We start from the raw sequence: 27,985 nt of genomic DNA on the forward strand, positions 1-27,985 counted from the left end.
CTGTCTACAGTATCTGTCTGTCCATCCGTTCACTTTATCTGTCTGTCTGTCTGTCTACTGTATCTATCTGTCTGTCTGTCTGTCTCTCTACAGTGTCTGTCTGTCCATCCATCCGTCCACTCTATCTGTCTGTCTGTCTACAGTATCTATCTGTCTGTCTGTCTACAGTATCTGTCTGTCCATCCATCCACTCTATCTGTCTGTCTGTCTACTGTATCTATCTGTCTGTCTGTCTGTCTATCTACAGTGTCTGTCTGTCCATCCATCCGTCCACTCTATCTGTCTGTCTGTCTACAGTATCTATCTGTCTGTCTATCTACAGTGTCTGTCTGTCTACAGTATCTGTCTGTCCGTCCATCCATCCGTCCACTCTATCTGTCTGTCTGTCTACAGTATCTATCTGTCTGTCTGTCTGTCTACAGTATCTGTCTGTCCATCCATCCACTCTATCTGTCTGTCTGTCTACTGTATCTATCTGTCCGTCCATCTACAGTATCTAACTGTCTACAGTATCTGTCTGTCCGTCCATCCATCCGTCCACTCTATCTGTCTGTCTGTCTACAGTATCTATCTGTCTGTCCATCCATCCACTCTATCTGTCTGTCTGTCTACTGTATCTATCTGTCTGCAGTATCTGTCCGTCCACTCTTGTCTGTTTGTCTGTCTAGTATCTATCTGTCTGTCTGCCTGTAGTATCTGTCTGTCTGTCCATCCATCTGTCCACTCTTGTCTGTTTGTCTGTCTGTCTAGTATCTATCTGTCTGTCTGCCTGTCTGTCTCTCTGCCTGCAGTATCTATCTGTCTGTCTGCCTGTAGTATCTGTCTGTCTGGCTGCAGTATCTATCCGTCTGTCTATCTGTCTACATCATCTATCTGTCTGTCTGTCTGTCTGTCTATCTAACTTCCTGCTGAAGTGCAAAAGTGGAGACTTTTGTGTAATTCTGGCATTCAATCATGTTTGGAAATTTTGTTCCACAAGTATCTTTTAGTGATGCATGTCCTTATTTGGGTAAAAAATCAGTCAGAAATCTGGCATTTGGTAAAATGGGCAAATAGTGAGATAAAAATAAAGGCTTCTCACAAGATTTTCCATCATAATTAAAAGACTTTAATGATCATTTTGATCTGCTTTTTGTTGTGAGATACAGATAGGTGCTAAAATCTGTTAGTCATCAGTTAATGAATTACCATTTATATATTCAAATGTGAGAAAATAACAAAATGATGCATTTGTGTGGATAAACGGTGCACTCGGTGGATGGAGTGGGTCAAGTGTACCGTGTAAAATACAGACAATAATATTTTCCTCCAATTTCTAACAGCATTATCTGGTCTTGGTGAATGCATGACTTCACACAGTCATTTGGGTCAGTGTGTGTATTGTTCAAATGTAAATTTAATTGAAGAATGTTGCTGTCCAGAGCCAATGTAAAGGCCTGAAGACTATGCAAACATTGGGTATGTGGAGATTTCTCAAATGTAAAAGCAAAATTATGCAAATGAAGACTTCAATAATAAAATCAACAGCATCTGAGGACATTGAGGCATGTGGACATGCTGGATTCGAATAGGTGCGAATTCGTGGCGGGCGGCACGAATGAAGCGAATGGCGCGAAGCGATAACGCAAAATCACTTCATTCGCGTGTTCAAATTTTTCAACTCGAGTGAGAAATTTGCATGACGTGTTGTTGCGAAAGCCTATCAGCATTGAGATTTTCCGGATGTCACTGACGTACTGACGTAGTTGCAGAAGAAATCAGGAAAAATGGGATGAGAAAAATATTGTAGCGGTGTGTGGGCACATGGAATTGTATGACACAACATCAACGTATCTGGGACTTCCACAACAGATACAGAGCAGCAATCGTTGTGATATCGGCCATGGTTGATATCGGAAAGATAAGTTGTCATAGAAGCCCCTCCTCCTGTCCTTTTCCGGAAGAGAAGGGGGAATACTCGCGGGATCGCGTTACTCGCATGAACGCAAGTTTAAACACAAATTTAATCCAGCGGTCAAACTCGCGCGAGCAATGCGAAATTGTTTTCCACGTTGTATGTGAACGCACCATTAGGCGGGCATTATGCAAATGTGTTACATGGTGACATAGCTAAGTCACGGAAGTAATGGCTGGACTGCAAACCAGGCGTTTCAGGGCAGTTCAGGAGCAGTGTTTTCTGCGGGAGAGTGTAACTCCCTTTGGCATGGTCTTTAACTTTGCAGACCGTATACATGCACAAACAGCTAAAGGAAAGGTAAAATCACAAAAAGCATAATAGAGCCTCTTTAAACAGAGGTATGTTGAACAACTGCTATACATCAAGGAATGTGTTGTGAGTTATTTGGCATTGCAGCTTTTGCAGAGAATCTTTTTTCCATCAGGGAAGAATCCAGCCCCGACCAGAGACACTGAACACTTGGAACACTTAAAACACGGCTGATGCCACTGACGAGCCTCAAACGAGACATACTTCCCTTCTCCAAAACCTGAGAAAGAGAGAGGGGTAGAGATTGAGGGTTTGACCTTCTTAACAATGGGAAAACATGATCAGGATTTAAAACAAAAATATATCAGAATTTAAACTGTTAATCAATTGCTCAACCTCGTGTTTTCTTCTTCTTCCATGGAACACAACAAAAGTTATTTAGCAGAATGTTAGAGCAGTTCTTTTCTGTAAAATGAAAGTGAATAGAGACTAGGAATGTCGAGCTCCAGAAATTGCAACCAATGCACCAAAAATATCCTTAAAGTAGTTTATACATGCAAATGCTACATTGTAAGTGCACTGAAATCATACAATAGCTTTGTGCGCAGAATAGACTGGAACTGAAACAGCTATTTGCTGAAAATCTTCCCTTTCACCATAGCTCCAAAATACTTGTTTGTGTTTGTGCAAATTCAAACAGTTGCGTCGAGCCAGTCAGATGGTCTACTTTTATGGTACTTTAACAAAGCTTTATTTTTTGGTCATTTTTGGAGCTCGATAGCCTCATTTCACATTCATTGCATTAAAAGAGTAGCATGAAATGATTTTTCGAAACATGTCCTTTTGTGTTCTACAGAAGTAAGTCATATGGGTTTGGCACAACATGAGGGTGAGTAAATGATGACAGAATTTTGAACTGTTCCTTAAATAAAAAGCAGCCCTTTTGCAGAACTTGCCTTGAGGTTATTATATGTCAGAAATTATAAAATATTACAGGGTTAATGACTGACACAGAGCTTTTGTTTTGGTCCAGATCTAATAAGTTGTTCAAAAATGCTTTAGGAAAGCAAATTAATTAAATATACATCTATGATGAACATGTTATCTATCTGTCTGTCCGTCCGTCCGTCCACCGTATGTTTGTCTCTATCTGTCTGTCTGTCTCTATCGGTCTGTCTGTCTGTCTCTATCTATTCAATTTCAATTCTCTGTCTCTGTCTACAGTGTCTGTCTATCTATCTATAATGTATATAAATGTACATATATATCATGTCATATCATATGTCTGTCTGTCTCTGTCTACAGTATCTATCTGTCTGTCTCTCTATCTTTCTATCTGTCCGTCCGTCTACAGTATCTGTCTGTCTGTCTCCGTCTACAGTATCTGTCTGTCTGTCTGTCTCTATCGGTCTGTATGTCTGTCTCTATCTATCTGTCCGTCCGTCTGTCTACAGTATCTATCTGTCTTTCTATCTATCTATCTGTTAGTCTGTCTCTGTCTATAGTATCTATCTGTCTGACTGTCTGTCTGTCTATCTTTCCGTCCGTCCGTCTAGTATCTGTCTGTCTGTCTACAGTATCTATCTGTCTGTCTACAATATCTATCTGTCTGTCCATCTACATTATCTATCTGTCTGTCTGTCTACAGTATCTGTCCGTCCGTATACAGTGTCTGTCTGTGTGTCTACAGTATCTATCTGTCTGTCTGTCCACAGTATCTGTCTGTCTGTCCGTATACAGTATCTATCTGTCTGTCTGTCTACATTATCTATCTGTCTGTCCATCTACAGTATCTATCTGTCTGTCCACAGTATCTGTCTGTCTGTCTACAGTATCTATCTGTCTGTCCGTCTACAGTATCTATCTGTCTGTCCATCTACAGTATCTATCTGTCTGTCTGTCTACAGTATCTGTCTGTCTGTCCACAGTATCTGTCTGTCTGTCCACAGTATCTGTCTGTCTGTCCGTCTACAGTATCTATCTGTCTGTCCATCTACAGTATCTATCTGTCTGTCTGTCCGTCTACAGTATCTATCTGTCTGTCTGTCTACAGTATCTGTCGGTCTGTCCACAGTATCTGTCTGTCTGTCTACAGTATCTATCTGTCTGTCCGTCTACAGTATCTATCTGTCTGTCCATCTACAGTATCTATCTGTCTGTCTGTCTACAGTATCTGTCTGTCTGTCCACAGTATCTGTCTGTCTGTCCGTCTAAAGTATCTATCTGTCTGTCCATCTACAGTATCTGTCTGTCTGTCTGTAGTATCCGTCTGTCTGTCCACAGTATCTGTCTGTCTGTCCACAGTATCTGTCTGTCTGTCCGTATACAGTATCTATCTGTCTGTCTGTCTACATTATCTATCTGTCTGTCCATCTACAGTATCTATCTGTCTGTCCACAGTATCTGTCTGTCTGTCTACAGTATCTATCTGTCTGTCCGTCTACAGTATCTATCTGTCTGTCCATCTACAGTATCTATCTGTCTGTCTGTCTACAGTATCTGTCTGTCTGTCCACAGTATCTGTCTGTCTGTCCGTCTACAGTATCTATCTGTCTGTCCATCTACAGTATCTATCTGTCTGTCTGTCCGTCTACAGTATCTATCTGTCTGTCTGTCTACAGTATCTGTCGGTCTGTCCACAGTATCTGTCTGTCTGTCTACAGTATCTATCTGTCTGTCCGTCTACAGTATCTATCTGTCTGTCTGTCTACAGTATCTGTCTGTCTGTCCACAGTATCTGTCTGTCTGTCCGTCTAAAGTATCTATCTGTCTGTCCATCTACAGTATCTGTCTGTCTGTCTGTAGTATCCGTCTGTCTGTCCGTCTATAGTATCCATCTGTCTGTCCGTCTACAGTATCTATCTGTCTGTCTGTCTACAGTATCTGTCTGTCTGTCTGTCTACAGTATCTGTCTGTCTGTCCACAGTATCTGTCTGTCTGTCCGTCTACAGTATCCATCTGTCTGTCTGTCTACAGTATCTGTCTGTCTGTCCACAGTATCTGTCTGTCTGTCTGTCTATAGTATCCATCTGTCTGTCCGTCTACAGTATCTATCTGTCTGTCTGTCTACAGTATCTGTCTGTCTGTCCACAGTATCTGTCTGTCTGTCCGTCTATAGTATCCATCTGTCTGTCCGTCTACAGTATCTATCTGTCTGTCTGTCTACAGTATCTGTCTGTCTGTCCACAGTATCTGTCTGTCTGTCCGTCTACAGTATCCATCTGTCTGTCTGTCTACAGTATCTGTCTGTCTGTCCACAGTATCTGTCTGTCTACAGTATCTGTCTGTCTCTCCGTCTACAGTATCCATCTGTCTGTCCGTCTACAGTATCTATCTATCTGTCTGTCTGTCTACAGTATCTGTCTGTCTGTCCGTCTACAGTATCTGTCTGTCTGTCCGTCTACGGTATCTATCTGTCTGTCTGTCTAAAGTATCTATCTGTCTGTCTGTCTACAGTATCTGTCTGTCTGTCCATCTACAGTATCTATCTGTCCATCCGTATACAGTGTCTGTCTGTCTGTCCACAGTATCTGTCTGTCTGTCCGTCTACAGTATCTATCTGTCTGTCCGTCTACGGTATCTATCTGTCTGTCTGTCTAAAGTATCTATCTGTCTGTCTGTCTACAGTATCTGTCTGTCTGTCCATCTACAGTATCTATCTGTCCATCCGTATACAGTGTCTGTCTGTCTGTCCACAGTATCTGTCTGTCTGTCCGTCTACAGTATCTATCTGTCCATCCGTATACAGTGTCTGTCTGTCCTGTATAAATGGACATATATATATATATATATAATGTGTTTGTGTTTTCAAAACATCTTTATATTCAGGAGGAGATATACTGTAGGCCTATATATAAAATAAATATATTTTTTTTAACTTTTTTTTAATTCATAATGTTTTGTAGGGAATATTAAAATGTTTTACAAAAATATAATACATACAGAAAGATTCTGTGGTCTTGACAAATGTGTTTTAACTCCAGTACATTTTAAACACTTCTCATTTTTATTCCCACTTCTCAATGTTTATAGATATTCCTGACCCCATCTTGACCAACACAATTGCAAAAACAAAGCTATTTCAGTCTGACTCAACTGCCTTTGTCTTCCTTTACCACATGACTTTATGTTTTGTTGTTTAGAGGTCAAACTGAGCAAGACAATTGTGTCTCTTGTTTGTGACAAAGCGTCCCTGTTAGCAGCTGTGGAGACTCAGAAGCAGTCTTGTTATAAAGGACACACACTGACCTGTGATGGGTTTGTTGCAGGAGGCGCACATTTGGGCATGCAGCTTGCTAAAGCATTTGACGCAGTACGGGTCTTGCCCCTGAGTGGTGAAGGGCTGCCCGGCGAGCTGGCATTTACAACCAGTACACAGGAAACACTCTTTATGCCAGGGCTCGTCTCTGTACGTAACGCCATCCTGAACCACTGCCTGTAACAGAGAAGATCGGCAAAATCATTTCAGGTTTGCTTTATGGTTTATGCATAGTAGTTCGTAGTTGGGATGTCGTCCCACCTGTTTGCAGTGAGCGCAGCGTGGGGCGAATCGTCCCTCGAAGCAGGGCACACAGTAGTAGTCACCCTTATCTGGGATGAAGGCCTGGGCACCGATGGGCTCCTTACAACCACAGCAAACAAAACATTCCTCGTGCCAGGCACTTCCCTCGTACTCTAACCGTTTAGAGCCTGGGAGAGAAACAGATAGATGCCATTTATTTACTTATTCAAGTGCAATGAAGTTTTGTGGTAGCAAGCGAGTTGACACTTGAGCCAACGTGTAACGGAAGCACCACAAAATGATTTTTCATCTCACACTTGCTTTAATGACTCTATCGGTTAGGTTTAGGGTAGAGAGGTTGGTTTTGTTGATTTAAAACTCTATAGAGCATTAACCTTAAAAACCTCATGTATTTAGGAGAAAAGTTTACTTGTTTTTAGTGACTCAGTACCTCACCTGTTCATGCATTGCAGGTAATTCCTCAAGGCTTGTTTTATACGATTGTGGGTGGCCCAAAATATGGGTTAAGCAACTAGTAGCTACACAGCTATCTTTTGTCACCAAGGAAATCTACACATGCAACAGCACACAACATGTCCCCATCAAATATGTCTTAATGTATTGGATAATTTTTAAACTCACAGTTTTAACCCTCATGCACTGTTCGGTAGGGATGCAACGATACACTCCGAGCCGGTTGAAAAACGATGAAAATGTGTGACGATTCGTGTCGGTTGAGATGTTAAAGGAATCGCGATACACGTTTTAAACAGCAGGGGCGCTGAAGCAGTATATTTTGACCTCGATTTACAGGTGCGATAGCAGTGAACAAGTTGAAGCGTTAAACAGTAGCAAACATGGCGGCGGCAAGTGTAGATCGTGATCTTGAGGGTGCCCCATCTTCATTCAAATCGGAGGCGTGGCAGCATTTTGGCTTTCCGAAGACTAATAATGAAAGCGTTGAGGTGGTAACAGACAAAACAAAAACTGTGTTCAGATACTGCAAGATGATGTTAATATACACCAATAGCACAACAAACATGATGCAGCATACAAACCGTCACCGCCGTCTGCACGTAAAAACGTATTAGTTGGCCAAACCACTCTGACCGGCAGGTTTGCAGCCCCACTTGCAGCGACGAGTGCGAGAGCCAAGGAGATCACAAGGTGTATCAGTGTTTTCATGGAAAAAGATATGAGGCCGTTTTCTGTCGTAGAAAATGAAGGATTTAGGCTACTCCTTGGAGGGACTTTTGGTGAACCAATTGCACAGCACATCAGTCAGATTGATGCAGAAATTAATAAGTACAGAGCTGAAACATCCAATTCCCTCAATAGCTGTCCACTCAAGTGGTGGAAAGAGAATGCTAGGCTATACCCACTGCTATCCAGTATAGCAAAAGCATATCTCTCCACACCAGCCACCTCTGTCCCTAGTGAAAGGGTTTTTTCATGTGCAGAGTTTTCATGTGCAGAGGTCACAGCTTCTGCCAGAAAATGTGGATTTGCTGATATTTCTTAAAAAAAAAAACATTCTAAGCTAGGAAAGAGCACAGGCAAAGCCTTAGTTTGTTTATATGAAGAGATGTATTTTTTTGTATTTATTTTATTTGGGATTTGTTTTAAAATGTCAATTTAGTTTTGTTATTTGACAAAGATATTTCAGTTTCACAAAGAAATGTGCAGCATTTTGTCTGAGTGAGAAATAATTAAAGGACACTTTTTCATTTATCTTAAATCTCATTTTGTTAAAAAACAAAATCGTGAGAAAATCGTATCGTGAAACCTGTATTGTGAATCGTATCGCATCGCGAGTTGAGTGAATCGTTACATGCCTACTGTTCGGTCATTTTTGACCAAAATCAATTTTGTTTCTTCAATAAAATGGGGTTCCTTTATCTGATGGGTACAAGACTTGGTGACTTTTCATCCATTTGATATTTGAACACACAGAAAGAAATTGGAGCTGATTCGATCAGTGGAAGTGGTAGGAAAAAAAAGTTACACTTGTACTGTACTGCCACCATTGGTGTATGAATGTGTGTGTGAATGGGTGATTGGGACACAGTGTAAAGTGCTTTGGTAACCTCTGAGGTTAGAAAAAGCACTATATAAGTGCAGACCATTTACCAGTTACTGTTCCCGGTCAAAAGTGACCACCATAGGAAATGAATGGGAAACACTAAAAATCACAGATCGTTTTTCATTATTTACTATACAAAATCTAAAAAACTGCCACAATGCAGAAAAAACACACACAGACATGATGGGGTGAGACTGCCAAACATCAAAAGTGCAAAACACACACAAAACTGAACTGGTTAGACAATAAAACAGAACTTTGTTTTTTAATCAGAGTCCCCTGAACATGGCCATTTTCTATTTGGCACTTCAGAGCCCCCTCTACACACCCATGAATTAACTTTTGCCCACCCCTAATGGCCAACGATTCTGACGTGTGTGCAAAAGATCATAAAAATTCAAGCAAGCCAAGTACCTCAAAATCATATGAATATACATAAACAGGAATAACAGTGTTTAATACGTTGCCGTGGCAACAGTAGTTAAGATATCAAAAATCCCTTCATAATTTTAAATCTGTACTGTCTTGACTTTATTATAAACAAATCTGAAGCAGTTCAGATAAAAATAAGAGTGCTATTCCAAAGTCTGTATTAAGTCAAGTCAAGTCAAATGGTTTTTATTGTCGTTCAACCATATACAGTTAGTACAGTACACAGCAAAACGAAACAAAGTTCCTCCAGGACCATGGTGCTACATAAAACAACATAGGACACAAACAGAACCACATGAGACTACACAGACTAAATAACACACCTATATAAAGTGCACGAGCAAACGTGTGCAAAAAGTACGGGACAGTACAATAAATGACTAACAATGAACAGGACAATAGACACAGTATGAGACACAGTAGTGCAAAAGATGACAGTTTCTAAAAAAAAAAGTGCAACACTTCCTAATGTGGTGTTGGTGGCGCTATGACTATGAATAGTCATATCCATGTGATCAGCCCCCAATACCAAAAATAAATATCAATTTTGAACTAAATCGCACAGTGCACGCCGAAGATATGAGCAATTCCTGTTTTAAATTTTTCCTCATTAACTTATTGCCTCGCCATGGCAACACCGTTTGAAATATCAAAAATCTGTTCGTAATTTTGCATCTTCAATGTCTTGGCATGATGTTGCCCACGTTTGGTGCCTGTCACACAAATCCCCTTGGAGGAGTATTTCAAATTCCAGAGCATGCGTTTTTCAAACTATGCAACATGGCAGACTTCCTGTTGGGCAGATCCTATGACTATGAGGGTACAACGTTTGGTGACTGTAGGTGAAAAGGCATGTGCTACAAAGCCTCTCAAAATTCCAATTTTCAAGGAGCCGACAGAGAGCCCCCCCTTGACCCCCCCATGTGAACTTTTGCCAAGCTCTAATGGCTGACGATTCTGATGTGTGTGCACATTTTCAGGAGTTTCTGAGCATGTTAAGGGACCCAAAAGCCCCTGAAACCTTGAAAAGAAGAATGTTAACAGTAATCCTTAGGAAAACAATAGGGCCTCCGCACTTACAGTGCTTAGGCCCTAACAAAAACATCAGCATTTATAAGTAGTAGCAATGGATTTGATGAATTCTGTTTTGTTTTGTAGTATTAGTAGGTTTGTCTCACTGTATAAATTGTTTTATGAGGTTTATGCCATAATTTCTAAACATCATGTATTAAAGTTGACATCATTATAAGCTAACTCTCGATCTCAATTCAAAAAGTACTGCATAACAGGAACAGTATGCAACACAGCCAGTATTTTTTTTAAATGCATCTAATGTCTGGAGTCTGGAATGGATGAGTTACAGGTTTGGTGGGAAAATGGCACACCTGATCTTTGTGTCACTCACCAATGGGCGTGAAACGAGCCCACGGGGGGACTGAAGTAGACGATCGGTTCTCAGTGAGCGAGGGAGGAGATAGTTTGTAATTTTATCCTTGTGGAACTTTCTCTATCTCTCATTTCACTCTGGAAAAACTCCAAAGTGAGAGAAAGGTAGGCGACAGTATAATTACAGGCAATGTAATGCCCGTGTGCTGGCATCAGGCCCCGAGGCGTGTGTGAGAGTGTGGCTGGAGGGTTTTCTGTCTCAGTTGAGCGTGTCTGTAATCACACATCACATCTTTCCTGCCGCACCCTGTCGCCTAATCAAAACTCATTAACTCAGTTTCTGTCTCAGCGAGCTGGGTGAGAAAATCTGTTTGAACCTCATTTCCTCATTGGTGCTGTTTTAAAGGCACAGGGTGGTCACACCAAATATTCATTTAGCTTTTTTAGTTTTTGTTACTATACTTTGTATGAAGTTAACTGATAAATAAAAATGATTCATGGCATTATTTCTAAGTGAGTAAACATTCTCACCATACAACAGTTTTCACAAATGCCCAAAACCTTTGCACAGTTATGCATATGGATTTTACAGTAAATGTATGTATATGTGAACTGCACTGTACCTGGCATCACAGTCTTGCCACAAGCCACACATTTTGAAGAGAACTCGTTGCAGTAACAGTCATTACACACCAAAGCGTCTTCCTGACAGGTGAACGACTCGTCGGCCAGGGAACGTCTGCAGCGTGAGCAGCAGAAACAGTTTTCATGATAGTGCCTGTCCTCATAAAACAGCTCCTGAACACACACAACAGAAGAATGAGGTTATACAGTGGAGTGGTGGTGGCGTAGTGGGCTAAAGCACATAACTGGTAAGCAGAAGGTTGCTGGTTCGATCCCTACAGCCACTACCATTGTGTGCTTGAGCAAGGCACTTAACTCCAGGTTGCTCCGTGGGGGATTGTCCCTGTAATAAGTGCACTGTAAGTCGCTTTGGATAAAAACATCTGCCAAATGCATAAATGTAAATGTTCTAAATATAAGAGAACTATGAACTCTGACCACTAAGACACTCGCTTTAAATACAGATTCCTGCTGGAATTCTTTAAATTGCACAAAAATGTATATCAGAGCTGGCAAGTAAAAATGAAACATGTCTCTTACTTTTAGGAGTTTTATTATCATTATCGTTTAAGTTGTGCTTGTTTGCCAGGTTTAGGCGTGATAGACCTGTAAAGCTGCTCTGTGTCTGTTTCTAATCAGATTGAATCAGACTGAACAGCACACAATCAAATAGAAATTGATTTAAAATTAAATTACTTGCATTAATTAAAAAAAACTGTCAAAATGAATTGAGTTCATATCGAACTGAATCAGATTGGAATCCAAATTACAGCAAAACTGAATTGAATCAAATCGAATCAACACTGCTTTTATGCCTATCTTCATTTGATTGAATTGGATCGAATCAGATTGAATTAACACTGCTTTTGCACTTCCAGTTTCAAAGATCCACAGTGGAACATGAGATTATGATCTAACCTTATCCATGATGCCTCTGAAGCAAAACATCTCTGCGCATGACCACTGTGACTGATTCAGCACAATTCAGAGTTACATTTTTGACATATTAAAAGATGTCCTTTCAGCTAAATGACCCCGAATCATCACACTTACACATATCTGACAGAGAAAAGGGAGAAAAACATGGATTTCATGTGGGTTTTTCCCAACGGGTCAATAACTCATACGGTGAGCATTGCTCTGAGGCATCCCTGCAGCCTGCTCTGTTTTGATTGGCTGCCTCTGTGCCAAGAGTGACCATGACCAGCTGTGCTGTGTGGATGCTTTCTATGACGAATGATACACACAGACACACACTATATGTGTCCTGTATATGGCGTGTGCAGCGTAAACTACATGCATGTGACCAAAGAAAGCTTCTTGGAACGCTGCTTGCTGCAAGGAACTTGTAAAGTAATCCCAGAAGGTACTCTTATGTTGGGTTTCAAACATATACTCTAGAAGAAAGTCCAAGGCACATCTTTCGGTACCAGAACATTCAAAAGCCTTTATTCAGATCATGGCTATCACAATACAAACATTAAAATGACTAAAACACTGCACACTGTTGCATTTCAGAGCACTCTGAGGAAGGCTGAAGGCCGAAATGTTGGTGGTGGCGTAGTGGGCTAAAGCACATAACTGTTAAGCAGAAGGTTGCTGGTTTGTGCCCCACAGCCACCACCATTGTGTCCTTGAGCAAGGCACTTAACTCCAGGTTGCTCCAGGGGGATTGTCCCTGTAATAAGGGCTCTGTAAGTCGCTTTGGATAAAAGCGTCTGCCAAATGTATAAATGTAAATGCATCAGTGTGCAAAACAGTAATATGAATTTTTTGGTTGTAAAACCATACCATTAGTCACTAAGCCAAAGTTGAGCATCAGTATGCAGTTGCACACACTCAACCTCTTACCCGTGTGTTGTGTCCGATGAGCTCTTTGCACTCGTGACAGGTGTTGGCGTACAGACGGTCGTAACATGGGATACAGTGTGGTACATCGTCCATCTGGATGTATTTCCTGCCGTACAGAGACTCTTTACAGCCCTCGCAGTTAAACGGTTCTGACATGATGCTTGGCTTTGATCTGAGTCTTACACAGAGAGAGAGACGCACTCCAGTCCTGAATGTTAAACAAACGAAAATAGGATTTAGACAATGTTGCTTGGGGTATTTAACTGAGCTGTGCTGATAAGAGACTTTCAACATCAGAAAGAAGTGCCTAGCCATTAATTATGTCTGTAATCAGAGATTAATCTGTTTTTTATAATCAGTTGTCAATCTTTTTCCAGCACAGTAGGCCTAAAGGTTTTTAATTAAATGACTGGATTAAATGTTATACTCTGTGTGTGTCTTAAGAAAGAGAGAGAGAGAGAGAGAGAGAGAGAGAGAGAGAGAGATAGAAAGAGAGAAAGAGAGAAAGAAAGTGTAAGTATGCCAAAAGATTCACTAGGGATTTGGAAGTCTATTGCATTATCTCTGATTACACGAATAAAACGTCCATCAGGATCCAGTGGGAACCGAGCGATTCTATATCAGTGTTACATTTGTGTTTTGCTGTGTGTGCTGAACAGAGCGTGAGAATACCAGCATTCCCACAATAAACTTTTCCACTGTTCCTTTTTTTGTACCAGGACCATTCAAAGACAATCACAATCTTGGATGTTTGAAGTCAACATGAAATGGCATTCGCAAGCCAATTTACTTCCACAATCTGACGTATTTCAGAGTGAACCAGCGTATCTTACACTTTATTTTCCTGTCATGTTTGCAAAATGTGATTTCAGTATATTCCTGTTGTTTGCTCTAGGAGGAAATCCACATACACGTGTCGTAGACAACACACCACACTGTACCTAAGGACGCTTGGTACTGCCTCACCACAGTCCCTCTCATTCTCTCTTTGACTGTGGGACTGCCAGTTGGCGGTCAACAAAGCTGACATCATCCCTGCCTTTGTCAGTCAGTCACAGTTCTATATTTTTGCTCTGACCGAGAAATGGATTGGCACAGACAACACTGCGACCCCCTCAGCCATCTCGACCGACTTTGCATTTACCTACACCCCTCGCTTGACTGCATGGGATGGAGGAACTGGTTTGCTCTTTTCCAGCACCTTGAAATTGACTCCACTCTAATCTCTCTTCTCATCTTTTGAATGTAATGCCATTACTATGACTAATCCTGCTACAATTAACTTTTTGGTTGTCTACTGCCTTTTAAAACTAGACATCTTCATTGAAGAACTAGACATACAAACACACTAGACGGGGCGGCTGTGGCTCAGGTGGTAGAGTGGGTTGTCCACTAATCTCAGGGTTGGCGGTTTGATTCCCGGCCCACGTGCCTCCACATGCCGAAGTGTCCTTGGGCAAGACACTGAACCCCAAGTTGCTCCCAATAGCAGGCTAGGGCCTTGCATGGCAGCTCTGTCTTAATTGGTGTGTGAATGTGTGAATGAGACGCAGTGTAAAGCGATTTGAATACCGCTAAGGTTAAAAAGGTGCTATATAAGTGCAGACCATTTACATGCTGCCGTCCTCTTTTCCTGAGGATGGAACTCCGCTGGTGGTCCTTTGGGATCCACCTGGACAAAACTCAAGCTATTGAGTTCTCTTAGCTCTTCTGACCTTGTTTAACCTTACAAGAATGCATAACCTACCTTGTAACAACAAATAGAGCAGGAAAACAACTAGATCTCATCATCACCCGTAATTGTATCACTATCTTCTTGTATGTTCGTGTTACTCCTCTACACATCTCTAACCACTTCTTCAGCCTGTTCTCTGTTACACTCCTTCTTTCCCTATCACTCACTCCCCCTACTTACCAGTCATCAATCTGGCTTCAGACAAGGACATTCCACAGACACTGCTCTCTAATCAGTAACTGAAAACCCTGCGACTGGCAAGAGCTAACTCCAAATCATCTATTCTAATCCTCTTTGACCTGTATGCTGCCTTACACGGTTAACCACCAGATCCTCCTGTCCACCCTCTCAGACCTGGGCATCACAGGAACCTCACTTGGCTGGTTTGAGTCGTACCCCACAGCAAGATCCTCCTGGAGAGGATAAGTGTACAAGTCACACCATGTTACGTTTCACGCGTGTGTTGTGTTAGTTTTCATTGTTACGTTAGTGTACTTTGCACGTGTTGGTTGTTGTGCTCATTGTTTTCTCTCTGTCTCTAGCTCCCTCTCTCTGCTCGCAGGTTGCTGTGATTGGCTGAGTCGAACGTCAGTCATCGTTAAGGCGGCGCTTGAGAACCAATTGGAGGCCGCCGGCTGGTTTTAAAAGGATTGCGCGTTCATTCATGCTGTCTCTCGGTAGCAAAATGAGTATGTGTATGGCTCTGCCTTTGACTTGAGTGGTGTGCTATGTGTTTTGTTCTTTGTACTTTTATGTACATGATGTGTATGTCTACCTTTTCATTTGCTTGAGATATCGTTTAACAACGGACATTGTGGGAAGAGAACGCAGGTCAGTATATCGCGATATACACCCGTAGCAAACACCCGTAGCAAATGACTACTAGACACACCAGGTAAGATGTGAGCGCCAACCCCTGTATTTTTGTTTTGTTAGGTAGTTTAACTAGGGTGCCGTGTGCACCGAAGTTTCCGGTTTATTTTCTACCCTTTTCTTTGGTTAGATCAGGTTTAGATTAGGGATTGATTTGTTACATTTTGTTCTTTCCTTTGGCGCCGCTTTCGTTCTTTTCTCATTTATTGTTTATTTATTCACCTACTTATTTTGTACATAGCACACCTTATTGTTGTTTCTTTGACTGGATTCAGTGGCTTCGGCTTGTTGTAAATAAAGTCCAGTTCATCTTTTCCTTCAATAAGAGCCTGTCATGTATTTTTCCACCACATCTCACCTTCAGCAGTACGTCAATATATAAATGTTACGGTATCTGTCCTAGACCTTTTAAGGTTCGTAACACACCAGCTAACCACTGGTGTTCCTTAGGGATCAGTGTTTGGACCCCTCCTCTTCTCGATATACACCATGATCTAACATCACTCAGACCAATCATAAAGGCATAGGGCTTCTCCTATCACTGCTATGCAGATGATGCACAGCCCCACCTGTCCTTCCAGCCAGATGACCCCCACCGTCTAAGCTCATATTTCAGCCTGCCTTTCCGATACCTAGGCCTGGATGAAGGAACTCCAGCTTCAGATCATCCTTGCCAAGACAGAACTTCTGGTGATCCCTGGCAATCCATCTGTTGACCACAGCGTTAAGGTTCATCTTGGTTAGACAATAATAACACCAACCAGGACAGCTAGGAACCTGGGAGTGGTGTCTGATAACAAGCTAAACTTCACTGGCTACATCTCGTCAACCTCCCTGTCTTTCAGGTATGCACTTTCAAACATCAGGAAAAGCAGAACTTTCCTCTCTGAATATGCTGCACAGCACCTGGTCCAAACTCTTGTCATATCAAAACTTGACAACTTCAGTGCTCTGTTGGCCAATCTCCCCACTACCTCAATTGCATTTGGCATGTCTAGTCTTCAACCAACCAATGAGGGCCCATGATGCCCCACTCTTGATCTCACTCTACTGGCTACCTATAGCTGCCCACATCAAATACATGGCTTTAACTTTGAACTTTAGGACATCCAACAGCACCCTCTTATTTCAACTCACCACTCCAGGTCTATGTCCCCTCTCACTCCACATGATCAATGAATGAGCGACGCCTGGTGGTCCATTGCAACGAGTTTCAAAGTTGCTCTCCAGATCGTTCCTATTCTCTATTCCTCAGTGGTAAAATGCGCTTCCAACCCCCACCCGATCTATTGAGACCTTCTCAACATTCAAAAACAGCTGAAGAAACATCTTTTCCATGAGCATTTAATCAGTCCACAATCATACGTTATGTGTTTTCTATATTTCTAAAAATATTTTTCTTTCTTCTGTGTCTTTCTTCTGCTCTAACTTCTGTACTACCTTTGACCTGAAGACCTTTGTTAATGCTAATTTACCAAAATACTATAATTCAATATTTGTTCATGTTAGTTTACAGTATATTGCATTAACTAATGTTAAATTTTAACGTAAACTAATGTTAACTTTTAACGTAAAAAAATGTATTAATATATGTAGAAATTAACATTAACTTATATAACGTATAATGACGTAAAAGTGTAAAAGTATTGATCATTGTAAGTTCATGTTAAAGAATGTAGTTAACTAATGTTAATGAATTCAACCTTATCGTAAAGTGTTACCAAAAGTCCTTTCAGAGGTGGAGCAAATCACATTTCAATTAAAAGACAACGCTCAATCTAACCCAGCCTCATGACGAGTTGTAATATTTAGTACGAGATGGATAAATCGTAAGAAATCTTACAAGTTGGCTTGTGCAAAAATTTACAAACTCACCAACAAACAATGTAATTATTTTTTCTCCTTGTGCGACCCCAAACCCAAACCAAAACCCAAACCTATCCATAATTTCAATAGTAAAATACATTTTGTGTACCATGATGGAAGAAAGAGAACATCAGGGTCTGGAAGGAGATGATGGAAGCATAGTACACAATTGTCTTGCATAAATAAATATGGAATGAGTAACGAAATTTGTTCACAGATTTTATAAAATAAAGTGCTGGATAGGAGGCTAGCTATAATATAAAGCCTGTTTTATTGATTTCAAATAGTATTTCTTGATTGGTCGATCTCAAGGGGAATAAAAGCTGCACCTTTTTGTACGAGCAAATTCACACAATAGCTAACGAATTCGCCATCTTATACAAATTATTATGAGCTGTCGTGGGACTATGTGGCTTGATTTATTGAGGTTGCACAACCCCTGATGCAACCATACCCAACCCCCACAACACAAAAAATCAAGTTTGTCTTGTACTGCTTCTCTTTTCCCAATTCTGTCATCTCTGTTTGTTAATTTGAAGGACATCCGATGAAACAGCACCCTCTTATTTCATGAAGGACAGGTCCTCTGGCATTCTTTGTGGGAATGATTGTATAACATACGATTCTAATGCGATATAAAACTCCCCAAGGGTCACTAACGTCAAACTCCCCCTTAAAACACAGTGATTTCGTTCTCTTTCACCCCCCAGATGAGAATTTGAGAGTATACTGTAAATAGTAATGAATCACGCTCCCAGTAAATCATCTTGTTACGGTATTGAAACACTATACAAATAAAAACGACGACTTAAAATGACTTAATTGAGCAGAATGACTCCTGACAATAAACAATGCTAATCTGCCACGTTTTTTCATTGATTTCATTTTAGATCATTATAGAGATGAAGAGATGGTTTCCACACAGCAAGCATTCTTCAGCATGACAATGTAATGATTAACTAATTCTGACTGCTGACATACTCCTTAAACCATGTTATGACTGCACATTCCGAGAATGGCCTTAATGCATTTTGCCGTTTTAAAACTTGGTCTGGCAACCACTATCTATGATTCTGTCCCAACACCTAATGAGCTGCCTTATTGTGTAAGTAAGTGTCATGGAATTTATATACTGTAAGTAGAAAGATGAGAAGAATGTGAGAATCATTCCAAGTTGTTCTGAAATAATATGTGGCACATTTCCAAAGTTACACCAACATACTAGAGTCTGCATTTCTCACTATGTTAAACATGTCAAACTAAAACAGAAAACTCACTTCACAAGAGCCTTTGCTGTGTCAGAACTATGGTGCTACCAGTCACGATAACATTGAGGCGAGAAGACAGCACTTTGGAAATGTAACATGGACCAAGACCGATCTCCTAAAGCTGGTTATTTTCCAGCTTCTAGACAGCTTTATGGTAAAAGCCAGAAGCTCAGATAATGACCAGACCTCACTCTATCCGTTTCAGATGCTACAGAGTTTTGCTCTTCAAACTCAAAGACATTCCATTTGGCAGGATTCTAGAATGTAAAGGTCATGCAGAATATTTTTAAAAGATAACTACAGTTGAAGACAGAAGTGTACATACACCTTAGCCAAATACATTTAAACTCAGTTTTTCCACAATTCCTGACAATTAATCTTGTAATCCCTGTCTTAGGTCAGTTAGGATCTCTACTTTATTTGAAGAATATGAAATGTCAGAATAATAGTAGAGAGCATTTTTCAGCTTTCATCACATTCCCAGTGGGCCAGAAGTTTACATGGACTTTGTCAGTATTTGGTAGCATTGCCTTTTATATTGTTTAAATTGGGTCAAATATTTTGGGTAGCCTTCCACAAGCTTCTCACAATAAGTGACTGGAGTCTGTAGGCCTTCTTGCTCTAACATGCTTTTTCAGTTCTGCCTTACAATTTTCTATTGGATTGAGGTCAGGGCTTTATGATGGCCACTCCAATTCCTTGACTTTGTTGTCCTTAAGCCATTTTACCACAACTTTGGAGGTATTCTTGGGGTCACTGTCCATTTGGAAGACCCATTTACAACCGAGCTTTAACTTCCTGGCTGATGTCTTGAGATGTTGCTTCAATATATCCACATAATTGTCCTTCCTCATGATGCCATCTATTCTGTGTAGTGCACCAGTCCCTCCTGCAGTAAAGCACCCCCAGAACATGATGCTGCCACCCCCATGCTTCACGGTTGGGATGGTGTTCTTCAGCTTGCAAGCCTCACCCTTTTTTCTCCAAACATAACGATGGTCATTGTGGCAAAACAGTTAAACGAAAATGTAATCAGACCAGAGGACATTTCTCCAAAAAGATCTTTTTCCCCATGTGCTCTTGCAAACTGTAGTCTGGCTTTTTTATGGTGGTTTTGGAGCAGTGGCTTCTTCCTTGCTGAGCAGCCTTTCAAGTTATGTCGATATAGGACTTGTTTTACTGTGGATATAGATACTTGTCTGCCTGTTTCCTCCAGCATCTTCAAAAGGTCCTTTGCTGTTGTTCTTGGATTGATTTGCACTTTTCACACCAAATTATGCTCATCTCTAGGAGACAGAATGTGTCTCCTTCCTGAGCGGTATGATGGCTGCATGGTCCCATGATGTTTATACTTGCGTACTATTGTTTGTACAGACGAACGTGGTACCTTCAGGCATTTGGGAACTGCTCCCAAGGATGAACCAGACTTGTGGAGGTCCACGTCTTGGCAGATATCTTTTGATTTTCCCATGATGTCAAGAAAAGAGGCACTGAGTTTGAAGGTAGGCCTTAAAATACATCAACAGGTACACCTCCAATTCAGTACACCTCCAATCAGAAGCTAACTGGATATTTGTCTAAAGGCTTGACATAATTGTCTGGAATTTTCCAAGCTGTTTAAAGGCACAGATAACTTTGTGTATATACACTTCTGACCCACAGGAATTGTGATATAGTCAATTAAAAGTGAAACAATCTGTCTGAAAACAATTGTTGGGAAAATTACTCGTGTCATGTAGTGAGTTTTATGAGTTTTAAGTGTATGTAAACTTCTGAATTCAACTCTAACTAACTAAATAGTAGCTAGCTAACTAATGAAATAAATAGAAATGAATAAATAAATAAATAAATAATCAACCAAGCAAATACAACAATATATTGCATTAAGACAAAGTTTATTTTTATGACCATTAAGATATTTTGCATTGTGCCATTGTTCTAATTTTAATTAACTCCATAATCAACCCAAATATTTATGTATTATTAGTAGTAATTTAGTATTATATAAATATATATACATATTTATAGTATGTATACATAATTTAGCTGTTATTGGGCTAAATTTAATATATGTCTATTATATAAAAACATCTTTGTGTCCACACAGTATGATTTATGATTTAATAAAGTAAAACTGCAGTATGAAAATTTGGTGAATCATTTTCTTTATACAAATTATCATTACTTATTATATTATTTACATAGACATTTCTTTGTGAGATTCTTTATTTTCTAATAACTTTGCAATTGTGTCTGATAATTTCCTAGTAATAATTTTTTAAGCCCTTTATCTCTTAAAAACAGGCCTGATTCAATTCCAATGAACGCTATATAACTTTCTCCATTACCCGATCCTGCCATCTGAAACAAAATGTTGGCTAACAAACTAATTAAAGAAATTCCACAGCATTCCGACATAATTAAATCTGTCTCCACAATGTGCAAACAGGTGAATGACATTGCATAACAAGGAACATTTTCCGATCCACATACAGACCCTTGATCTCAGATGCACCCCCCACCCACCCACCAGAAGCTGCAGGTCTCCAAACACACTGCTTAATGGTGTGTAAAACCCAACCCCAGAACAATACAAACTTTCTTCAGTGTTAAGCTCAATGCACCATTTGTTTCATAAAAAAATAACAATTTTAAACCAAATCTCTCACACTTATTTTAACACACAGTATATGTTATTCAGCAACAACCAAAAGGCTCCAACCCTAATTTTCAACGGGTTGAAAATCAAGCAGCTGGTTAACGGTGCATTTAGTGTATGTGCTGTTTACCACTGACACCTGTGGGCCAAACGTATTGGAAATATAAAAACTTTACACAACATTCTACAGCCATTACAAATTAATCACATATTAAAAGTGTGTTTGTGGATTTTAAATGTATCCCAGATTTGTTGCAGTACTGAAGCACCACAAAAAAGTACCTTATGTACATGTATCATGTATGTAAGTAACCATGAAGTTAAACTTAGTAAGTCCCATACAGATGTTACAAAAGTCAGACTGTGAATTGGAAATATTTTGGAAATAAAATGAGGATGTAAAAGAGCAAGACTCTGAAAGTGAGGCATGCAAGACTAAGAAATCTGGGTAATTAAACTAAAGCAAAACTTGGATTAAAGTGAAAATTCCAATATTAAAGGAATATTCCGGGTTCAATATAAATTAAGCTCAATCGACAGCATGTCAACTCGTCTCCTTTTCTTTAACAAAAAATAACTGAGGTTACAGTCGGTTTTAGGGTTACGCCGTTACATCGGTATGGCCAGGGACAGATTACGACTTGCAAAGGCCCTGGGGCCAACTATCTCCAAGGCCCTCCTCCACCCAAGAGTTGTTGAGTGGGTATGGGTGGGGGGGACGTTTGCTGTTCATGCCCAAAAGGGTTATCAAGCTTGGGGGGGGTGATCACCAAACTAGATTGTGCAGCCTTAAGACCCAGGGCACCCCCGGGCAGACAAGTGCACACTGGTAATTAAGGGACTATGGGCACTGGTCCCATTGGTCCGGTTGGTAATCCGTCCCTGGGTATGGCAATGTAGTTGAACATTTTAATATAACATTACACAGAAAAGGTTAGTTAGCAATTTATCACACTAAAATCATGTTAACAGGCATATTGTTTGCGGTTTGTGTGCATTTTAACGTTTACAGATTGGCCCCATTCACTTCCATTGTAAGTGCCTCAGTGGAACCCAGATTTGTGCTTTTTTTAATTTAATTTGTTATTTTTTCTAAGAAAAGGAGGGACAGTTCTGGGGAAAATAATGTTGATGTAAGGAACATTATGCTTAAAATGCTGCAGACTGAACATAAACTTGTATTAAACTTGGAATATTCCTTTAAGGCTTAAGAGTTCAGGGAATAAAACACATTTTTTGGTTTAATATTCAGTGTAATATGTCTGTTTACATCTTGGAAGAGTTGTTTACTCTTAAGAACAATGCATCTTCCTTCCATGGGACTTGTTGGAGCCAGTCTCTGATGTTTAGGACACAATACAGCCATCATAAGTCATCTATTAAACATATTTACAAGCCAGAGATGTTTTATTAAGTGAGAAAAAGAGATTGCATTGCTCACTCTTTCCAGTTTTGGGTATGTGATCTCAAAACACATCAGTTCAATTACAGTCTTCTAGCACTGTTTGAAGGAGATCCCTATTCATTTATAATACTAGTAATAACAATAACTGTAACTACAGTGTTTGGAATCACTGGTTGCCATGGCCATTTCTGTGAAGAGTCTAATTTCTGTGCCACTGGCGACACTAAATCGCAAAAACAATAACTGTTCTCAAACAGGTTTCTTGAACCGAATCATTGGTCATTGGTTAGACAAACTGATGTCCAGTGTTGCAAATGTAGTAGCTCTTATGTTATTCCCTGGCGGAGCTCCAGCTATTGTCTCAGCCCTGCCGCCTTTGTCCCGTACCACCCTACTGGAATGCCAGTGTTGTCAGGGCCATGGCAGAGAAGAATCAGATGGTTTAGAAAAGGGCAAACAAAGAAATTTTTCTGCCTAAAAATGGCACAGTCCATTCTCCAGAAAAACAGATGCAGTTCTTCGATGACCAACATTTCTGCCAGTTACTCATGGAGAAAGATCACACTGAACGTCCCAGTTGTTGGGCAAACAAAAATAATTGTTATGTGGACACAGCACCCACCTCCATTTACTCCCGTTCACACCCCATAATAATGTGTATCGAGCTGAATGCCAGTGGAAACTGGTGCCAAATTCGCTGTAAGTCTGGAAATTATTGGTGTGATATCATCATGCACTTGTCTATGCTAGTCTTAATTACTCTTTAACTAGTCATATTTACTCTGCTCTATAAATAGGTATGATGTTGTGGCAGGGCGGAGGGCGGGGCCGGGTCATGATTCCGCACATCCGGCCCCTAATCAGGCTAATTAGCCCTTGAGAGGGATAAGGGGCGACCGAAGATGGCAGTGCGACAGAGAGAGAGAGAGACTGAGGCCTGTGTACGACACCTGTGTGTGTGTTTGTCTTTTTGGTTCAGTTTATATTTAAACATTATTTATATTGTCAAGCCGGTTCTCACCTCCTCCTTTCCATTAATACCTTTAAACTGGTGCCGAAACACGGGTAGGAGGAGGAATGCGCTGTAGTGGAGTTCTCGGCGCTGCCATCCACCCTAAAGGAGCAGCCGTGGCCATCTGCCGCAGAACGTAGGAGCCTGGCCGCCTGGAAGTGGAGGAACGGCCGCCGACCACGAGGGGAGGAGGGGGTCCCAACCAACCGCCTTGAGCGGTTACCGCTGCCAGGGCCGGGGGAGACCCCTACCGTCCACCAAAAACGCAGTGGGGCGTTCCATCCGCCAGGGGCCAGAGGACTGCCTCCGATCTGCCCTGGGAGGCGCGGCTGTCGTCCATTAGATGGTGGAGGAGTGGCCGAGGACCAAGCTACGGCGTATTGGAGAACCGGCTGTAAGTGTTTTTTATCTCTCTCTCTTTCCTCTCTCTCGTCCTCTGCCACTCCGTGTTGGCCTTTCCCTCTCTTTTTAAAAATGTTTTTTGTTAATTTGGCACGATCCAGGGAAAGAGGGATGTACGTCATGCCGGGGGCTCCCCGGCCTGAGAGAACGAGGGAGGAATGTGGCAGGGCGGAGGGCGGGGCCGGGTCTTGATTCCACACATCCGGTCCCTAATCAGGCTAATTAGCCCTAGAGAGGGATAAAGGCCGACCGAAGACGGTAGTGCGACAGAGAGAGAGAGAGAGTTACGGACAGCTGTCCGACACCTGTGTGTGTGTTTGTCTTTTTGGTTCAGTTTACAATTAAAATATTATTAATATTGTCAAGCCGGTTCTCGCCTCCTCCTTTCCATTAATCCCTTTACAGATGTTTACCTCTCTGTCACCTTCCCATAATCCCATGTTCATTTAATTTGTCTTCCACACCAATAAAACTAAAGGGGACAGCTCTTTGAAAAGAGGTCAACATTAGTGTTTCTTAATACACACACACCCTTTAAAAAAGCATTCTATGAACTCATTAGGGACCTCTTATATGTACTGTATTTGTGAATAGTTCACTCCAAAATGAAAATACTGTCATCATCTAGTTAGCTGTATGACATGGTTCAACGGAATGCCAAAGGAGGAATTTTGAAGAATGTTTACACTGCCCTTTTTAGCCTGATCTCATGAAAATAAGGCAACTGTGGCCATTTTTGCTATCATCCAACATAACTTGGTTACTCACATGTATCACAGCAGGTTACATTTTGTCCCAAGCAGATGAAGCTTCTATCGAGTTTTAAATGAATAAAACTTACCTCCCTACCCCAAACCTAAACCTAACCGATATTGCCATAATAAGCAAACGTGAGATGAAAAATGCAATTGCAAGAGTAACCACGTCATTTTGTAGTGCTTCCATGATTCTTTTGGCCCACGTCTCGCCTCCCGAACTCCCGGCTGGTTTGAGTATTTCTGTAACTGTTGATCTCCTGAGATTTTCACACACAACAGTCTCTAGAATTTACTCCGAATGGTGCCAAAAAACAAAAAACATCCAGTGAGGGGCAATTCTGTGGACGGAAATGTCTTGTAGATGAGAGAGGTCAACGGAGACTTGATAGGACTGACAAAGTCTACATTAACTCAGATAACCACTCTGTACAATTGTGGTCAGAAGAATATAATCTCAAAATTCTATTCTGGGATGCAGGTTGGCGCTGTTTTGGCAGCAAGAGGGGGACCTACACAATATTAGGCAGGTGGTTTTAATGTTGTGGCTGATTGGAGCTTACTAGAATAATAAAACTTACAATATAATGGCACAGATGCTTGAAGGTAACTCTATCACCCCCATGAGTACTGAGGTTAGTTCCTGCCAAGGTAAATGCACACGTTGGCAAAGCGTTGGCCAAGTGCTCGCACCTGAGATCTATACATTTTGCCTGTGGTGGATAGTGCTTTCGTATTCATTTATTACAACTTTTTGAAAGCTTGCTTAAACTGGACGTATCTTACTCAGCATCAGTGACTGCCCACAAATCTCTATCTGTCAAATGTATGTAGCACCTCATCAGATCTGCGATGTGGACATCAATTCACCTCAGATATCTTCAATGAGTATAGTCTAGAAAGTCCTCATCAGTTCTTTGTTTTTAGGGATTGCCACTCAAAAATGTCTTGACAAATGTTCTTTAAGAAACTGAAATCTTCCAGAAACTGATTAACTCATTAACTTGAATTGCTCTGGCCCACTCTGAGCTCTTTCAAGAGCAGTTGGGAAGATCAAGATTAACAATGAGGTATCTTGATCAAACATTTACACTTTGGGGGAAAACTAGCTACAGTATATAAGCAGTCCTTTCAATGCATTTCCAAATAAGTGGCATTTTCCTTTAATCAGCCAAATAAAAATCAATAATTTTATCAAACAGGATGTTTAAACTTTCCTGCTGGAACATGGTTGAACTTTGGTTGAAATTTTGAATAAATGCTGTGTTGGTGAATAAATATAAAACAGTTGGAAAATCAATGCTCAACTCATATTTGCCCTTGGGTCAACTCATAAATCTATAAATCCGAGTTTGATGAAAAACACACTTTTAGTAGCTGTGACCATAAATGTCATTTATGATGCTGAATACCATGTTTATCATGGTTAACTGAATGCCAGTACTAGTTTCAAGGTTTCTAATACTTTAAGGTCCTATTAAGTATCATGCAAATGCCATAAGGTTACATGGAATATAGTAATAATATAATGTACAGTAGGATCATGTATTACTACTTTAATGTATTCCCATGTTCTGCCAGTGACATGGTAAATACAGTATTAATGTACTATAGTATTACCATCTCTGTATAGTTCCACTATAGTGCTTTTTTTCTAAGTACTACAGAAGAAATTTGGGCTGAGAAGGGATATAAGGGAAAATAAACGTGTGGGCAATTCCATTTTGATGCAGGTGAGAGAGAAAAAGCCAGAGATATACAGTGTGTGAGAACTCCCTGTGCTCTGGACAAAAATAAGCCGCTTCTTAAATGCCACTTTTGTCACCGAGCCCCTGGGGTGCCATACACACACACAAAGTCCAATGAAACTGTCATTGTTTTTAGACAATCTGTAACCTCTAAACTGCACTGCTCTGAACTTATTCCAAAATGATTGTGTTATTGTAACACCATGGAGGACCACAAAGATAGTGCACATGGTTTGTGGACCGATATCTACGGGAAATAGAATTTTATGTTCTTTATGATGTCACTATATTTTTATTTGAATGAACATTAAGTAGGGATCTGCAAATAATAATTCATAACCCAAAAAATATTTAGCCAATTTATTATTATTTTTTATTTAGACATTTCAAATTCGTAACAAAATTCCATAAAATTTAATTGTGTCATATTTGCACCATTTATTCTATTTTATTTTATTAAAGATTACTCAACTCAATTTGATGGAATTTTGTTATGAAATTTAAATGCATACATCTTAAATATGTGTGTGTTGCAACATCAAATACACTAACGATATCTCAGGGTTTTCCACTACAACTGATTGAGCTGTTCCCACGGGAGAAAGCGACCATAACATTACAGAGACATCTGTCAATCATGATGACACGATTGACCCTCAGGGTTTAGTCATTTTAGTATTTTAGTGACCAGTTTACGCAGGAAGAAACAAAAGTTCACAAGCTCTTAACAACTGAATGAGCCTCCTATTCTCCAAAGAATACTGTAATCAGTTGAGATCTTACCGTGGTATTCAAGTGTCCAGCTGTCCTGGCGCGAAAATTTGTGCGCGTTCGTTTGGACGCGTGGAGTGCAGACGCGCGACCGAGACACAGAGGTGTGTGTAACTGCAGTTTCCCCCATGAAACATAAAAACACCGCTGATCCTCCCAGTGGGCGAGACATTTACACTCACACCCGCCCATACTGTCTCTGCCAGATCATCCAAACTTTCAACATCCTTTTGTTTATTTTGGAAATGTGTAGAATGGAATGTTCTTTGTAAGTTGAACGTTCTGAAAAGAATCTTCACTAATTAAATGCGATCGTCTTCCTATGTGAACGTGCGTCGCGCCTAGCTATTATTTTTTTCCCGCGAGCGCCGCGTTTTTAGACGCTGTGTCAAGTTAAAATAACTTCTA

General features: G+C 40.6%; 1 protein-coding gene across 1 annotated transcript; it reads right to left on the reverse strand.

Moving 5' to 3' along the window:
• Positions 1 to 902: 902 nt before the first annotated feature.
• On the reverse strand, positions 903 to 27,705 carry LOC127650521 (four and a half LIM domains protein 3-like). Its single transcript, XM_052135979.1, has 6 exons — positions 27,590 to 27,705; positions 13,084 to 13,291; positions 11,232 to 11,406; positions 6,726 to 6,895; positions 6,455 to 6,641; positions 903 to 2,486 (listed from the first exon to the last, which is right to left on the reverse strand). Exons 2-6 carry the CDS (start codon positions 13,237 to 13,239, stop codon positions 2,338 to 2,340), a joined length of 837 nt encoding a protein of 278 aa, XP_051991939.1. The 5' UTR covers positions 13,240 to 13,291; positions 27,590 to 27,705; the 3' UTR covers positions 903 to 2,337.
• Positions 27,706 to 27,985: the final 280 nt, after the last annotated feature.

This window comes from Xyrauchen texanus, chromosome 10 (assembly GCF_025860055.1).
Source record: "Xyrauchen texanus isolate HMW12.3.18 chromosome 10, RBS_HiC_50CHRs, whole genome shotgun sequence".
NCBI classification, from domain to species: domain Eukaryota; kingdom Metazoa; phylum Chordata; class Actinopteri; order Cypriniformes; family Catostomidae; genus Xyrauchen; species Xyrauchen texanus.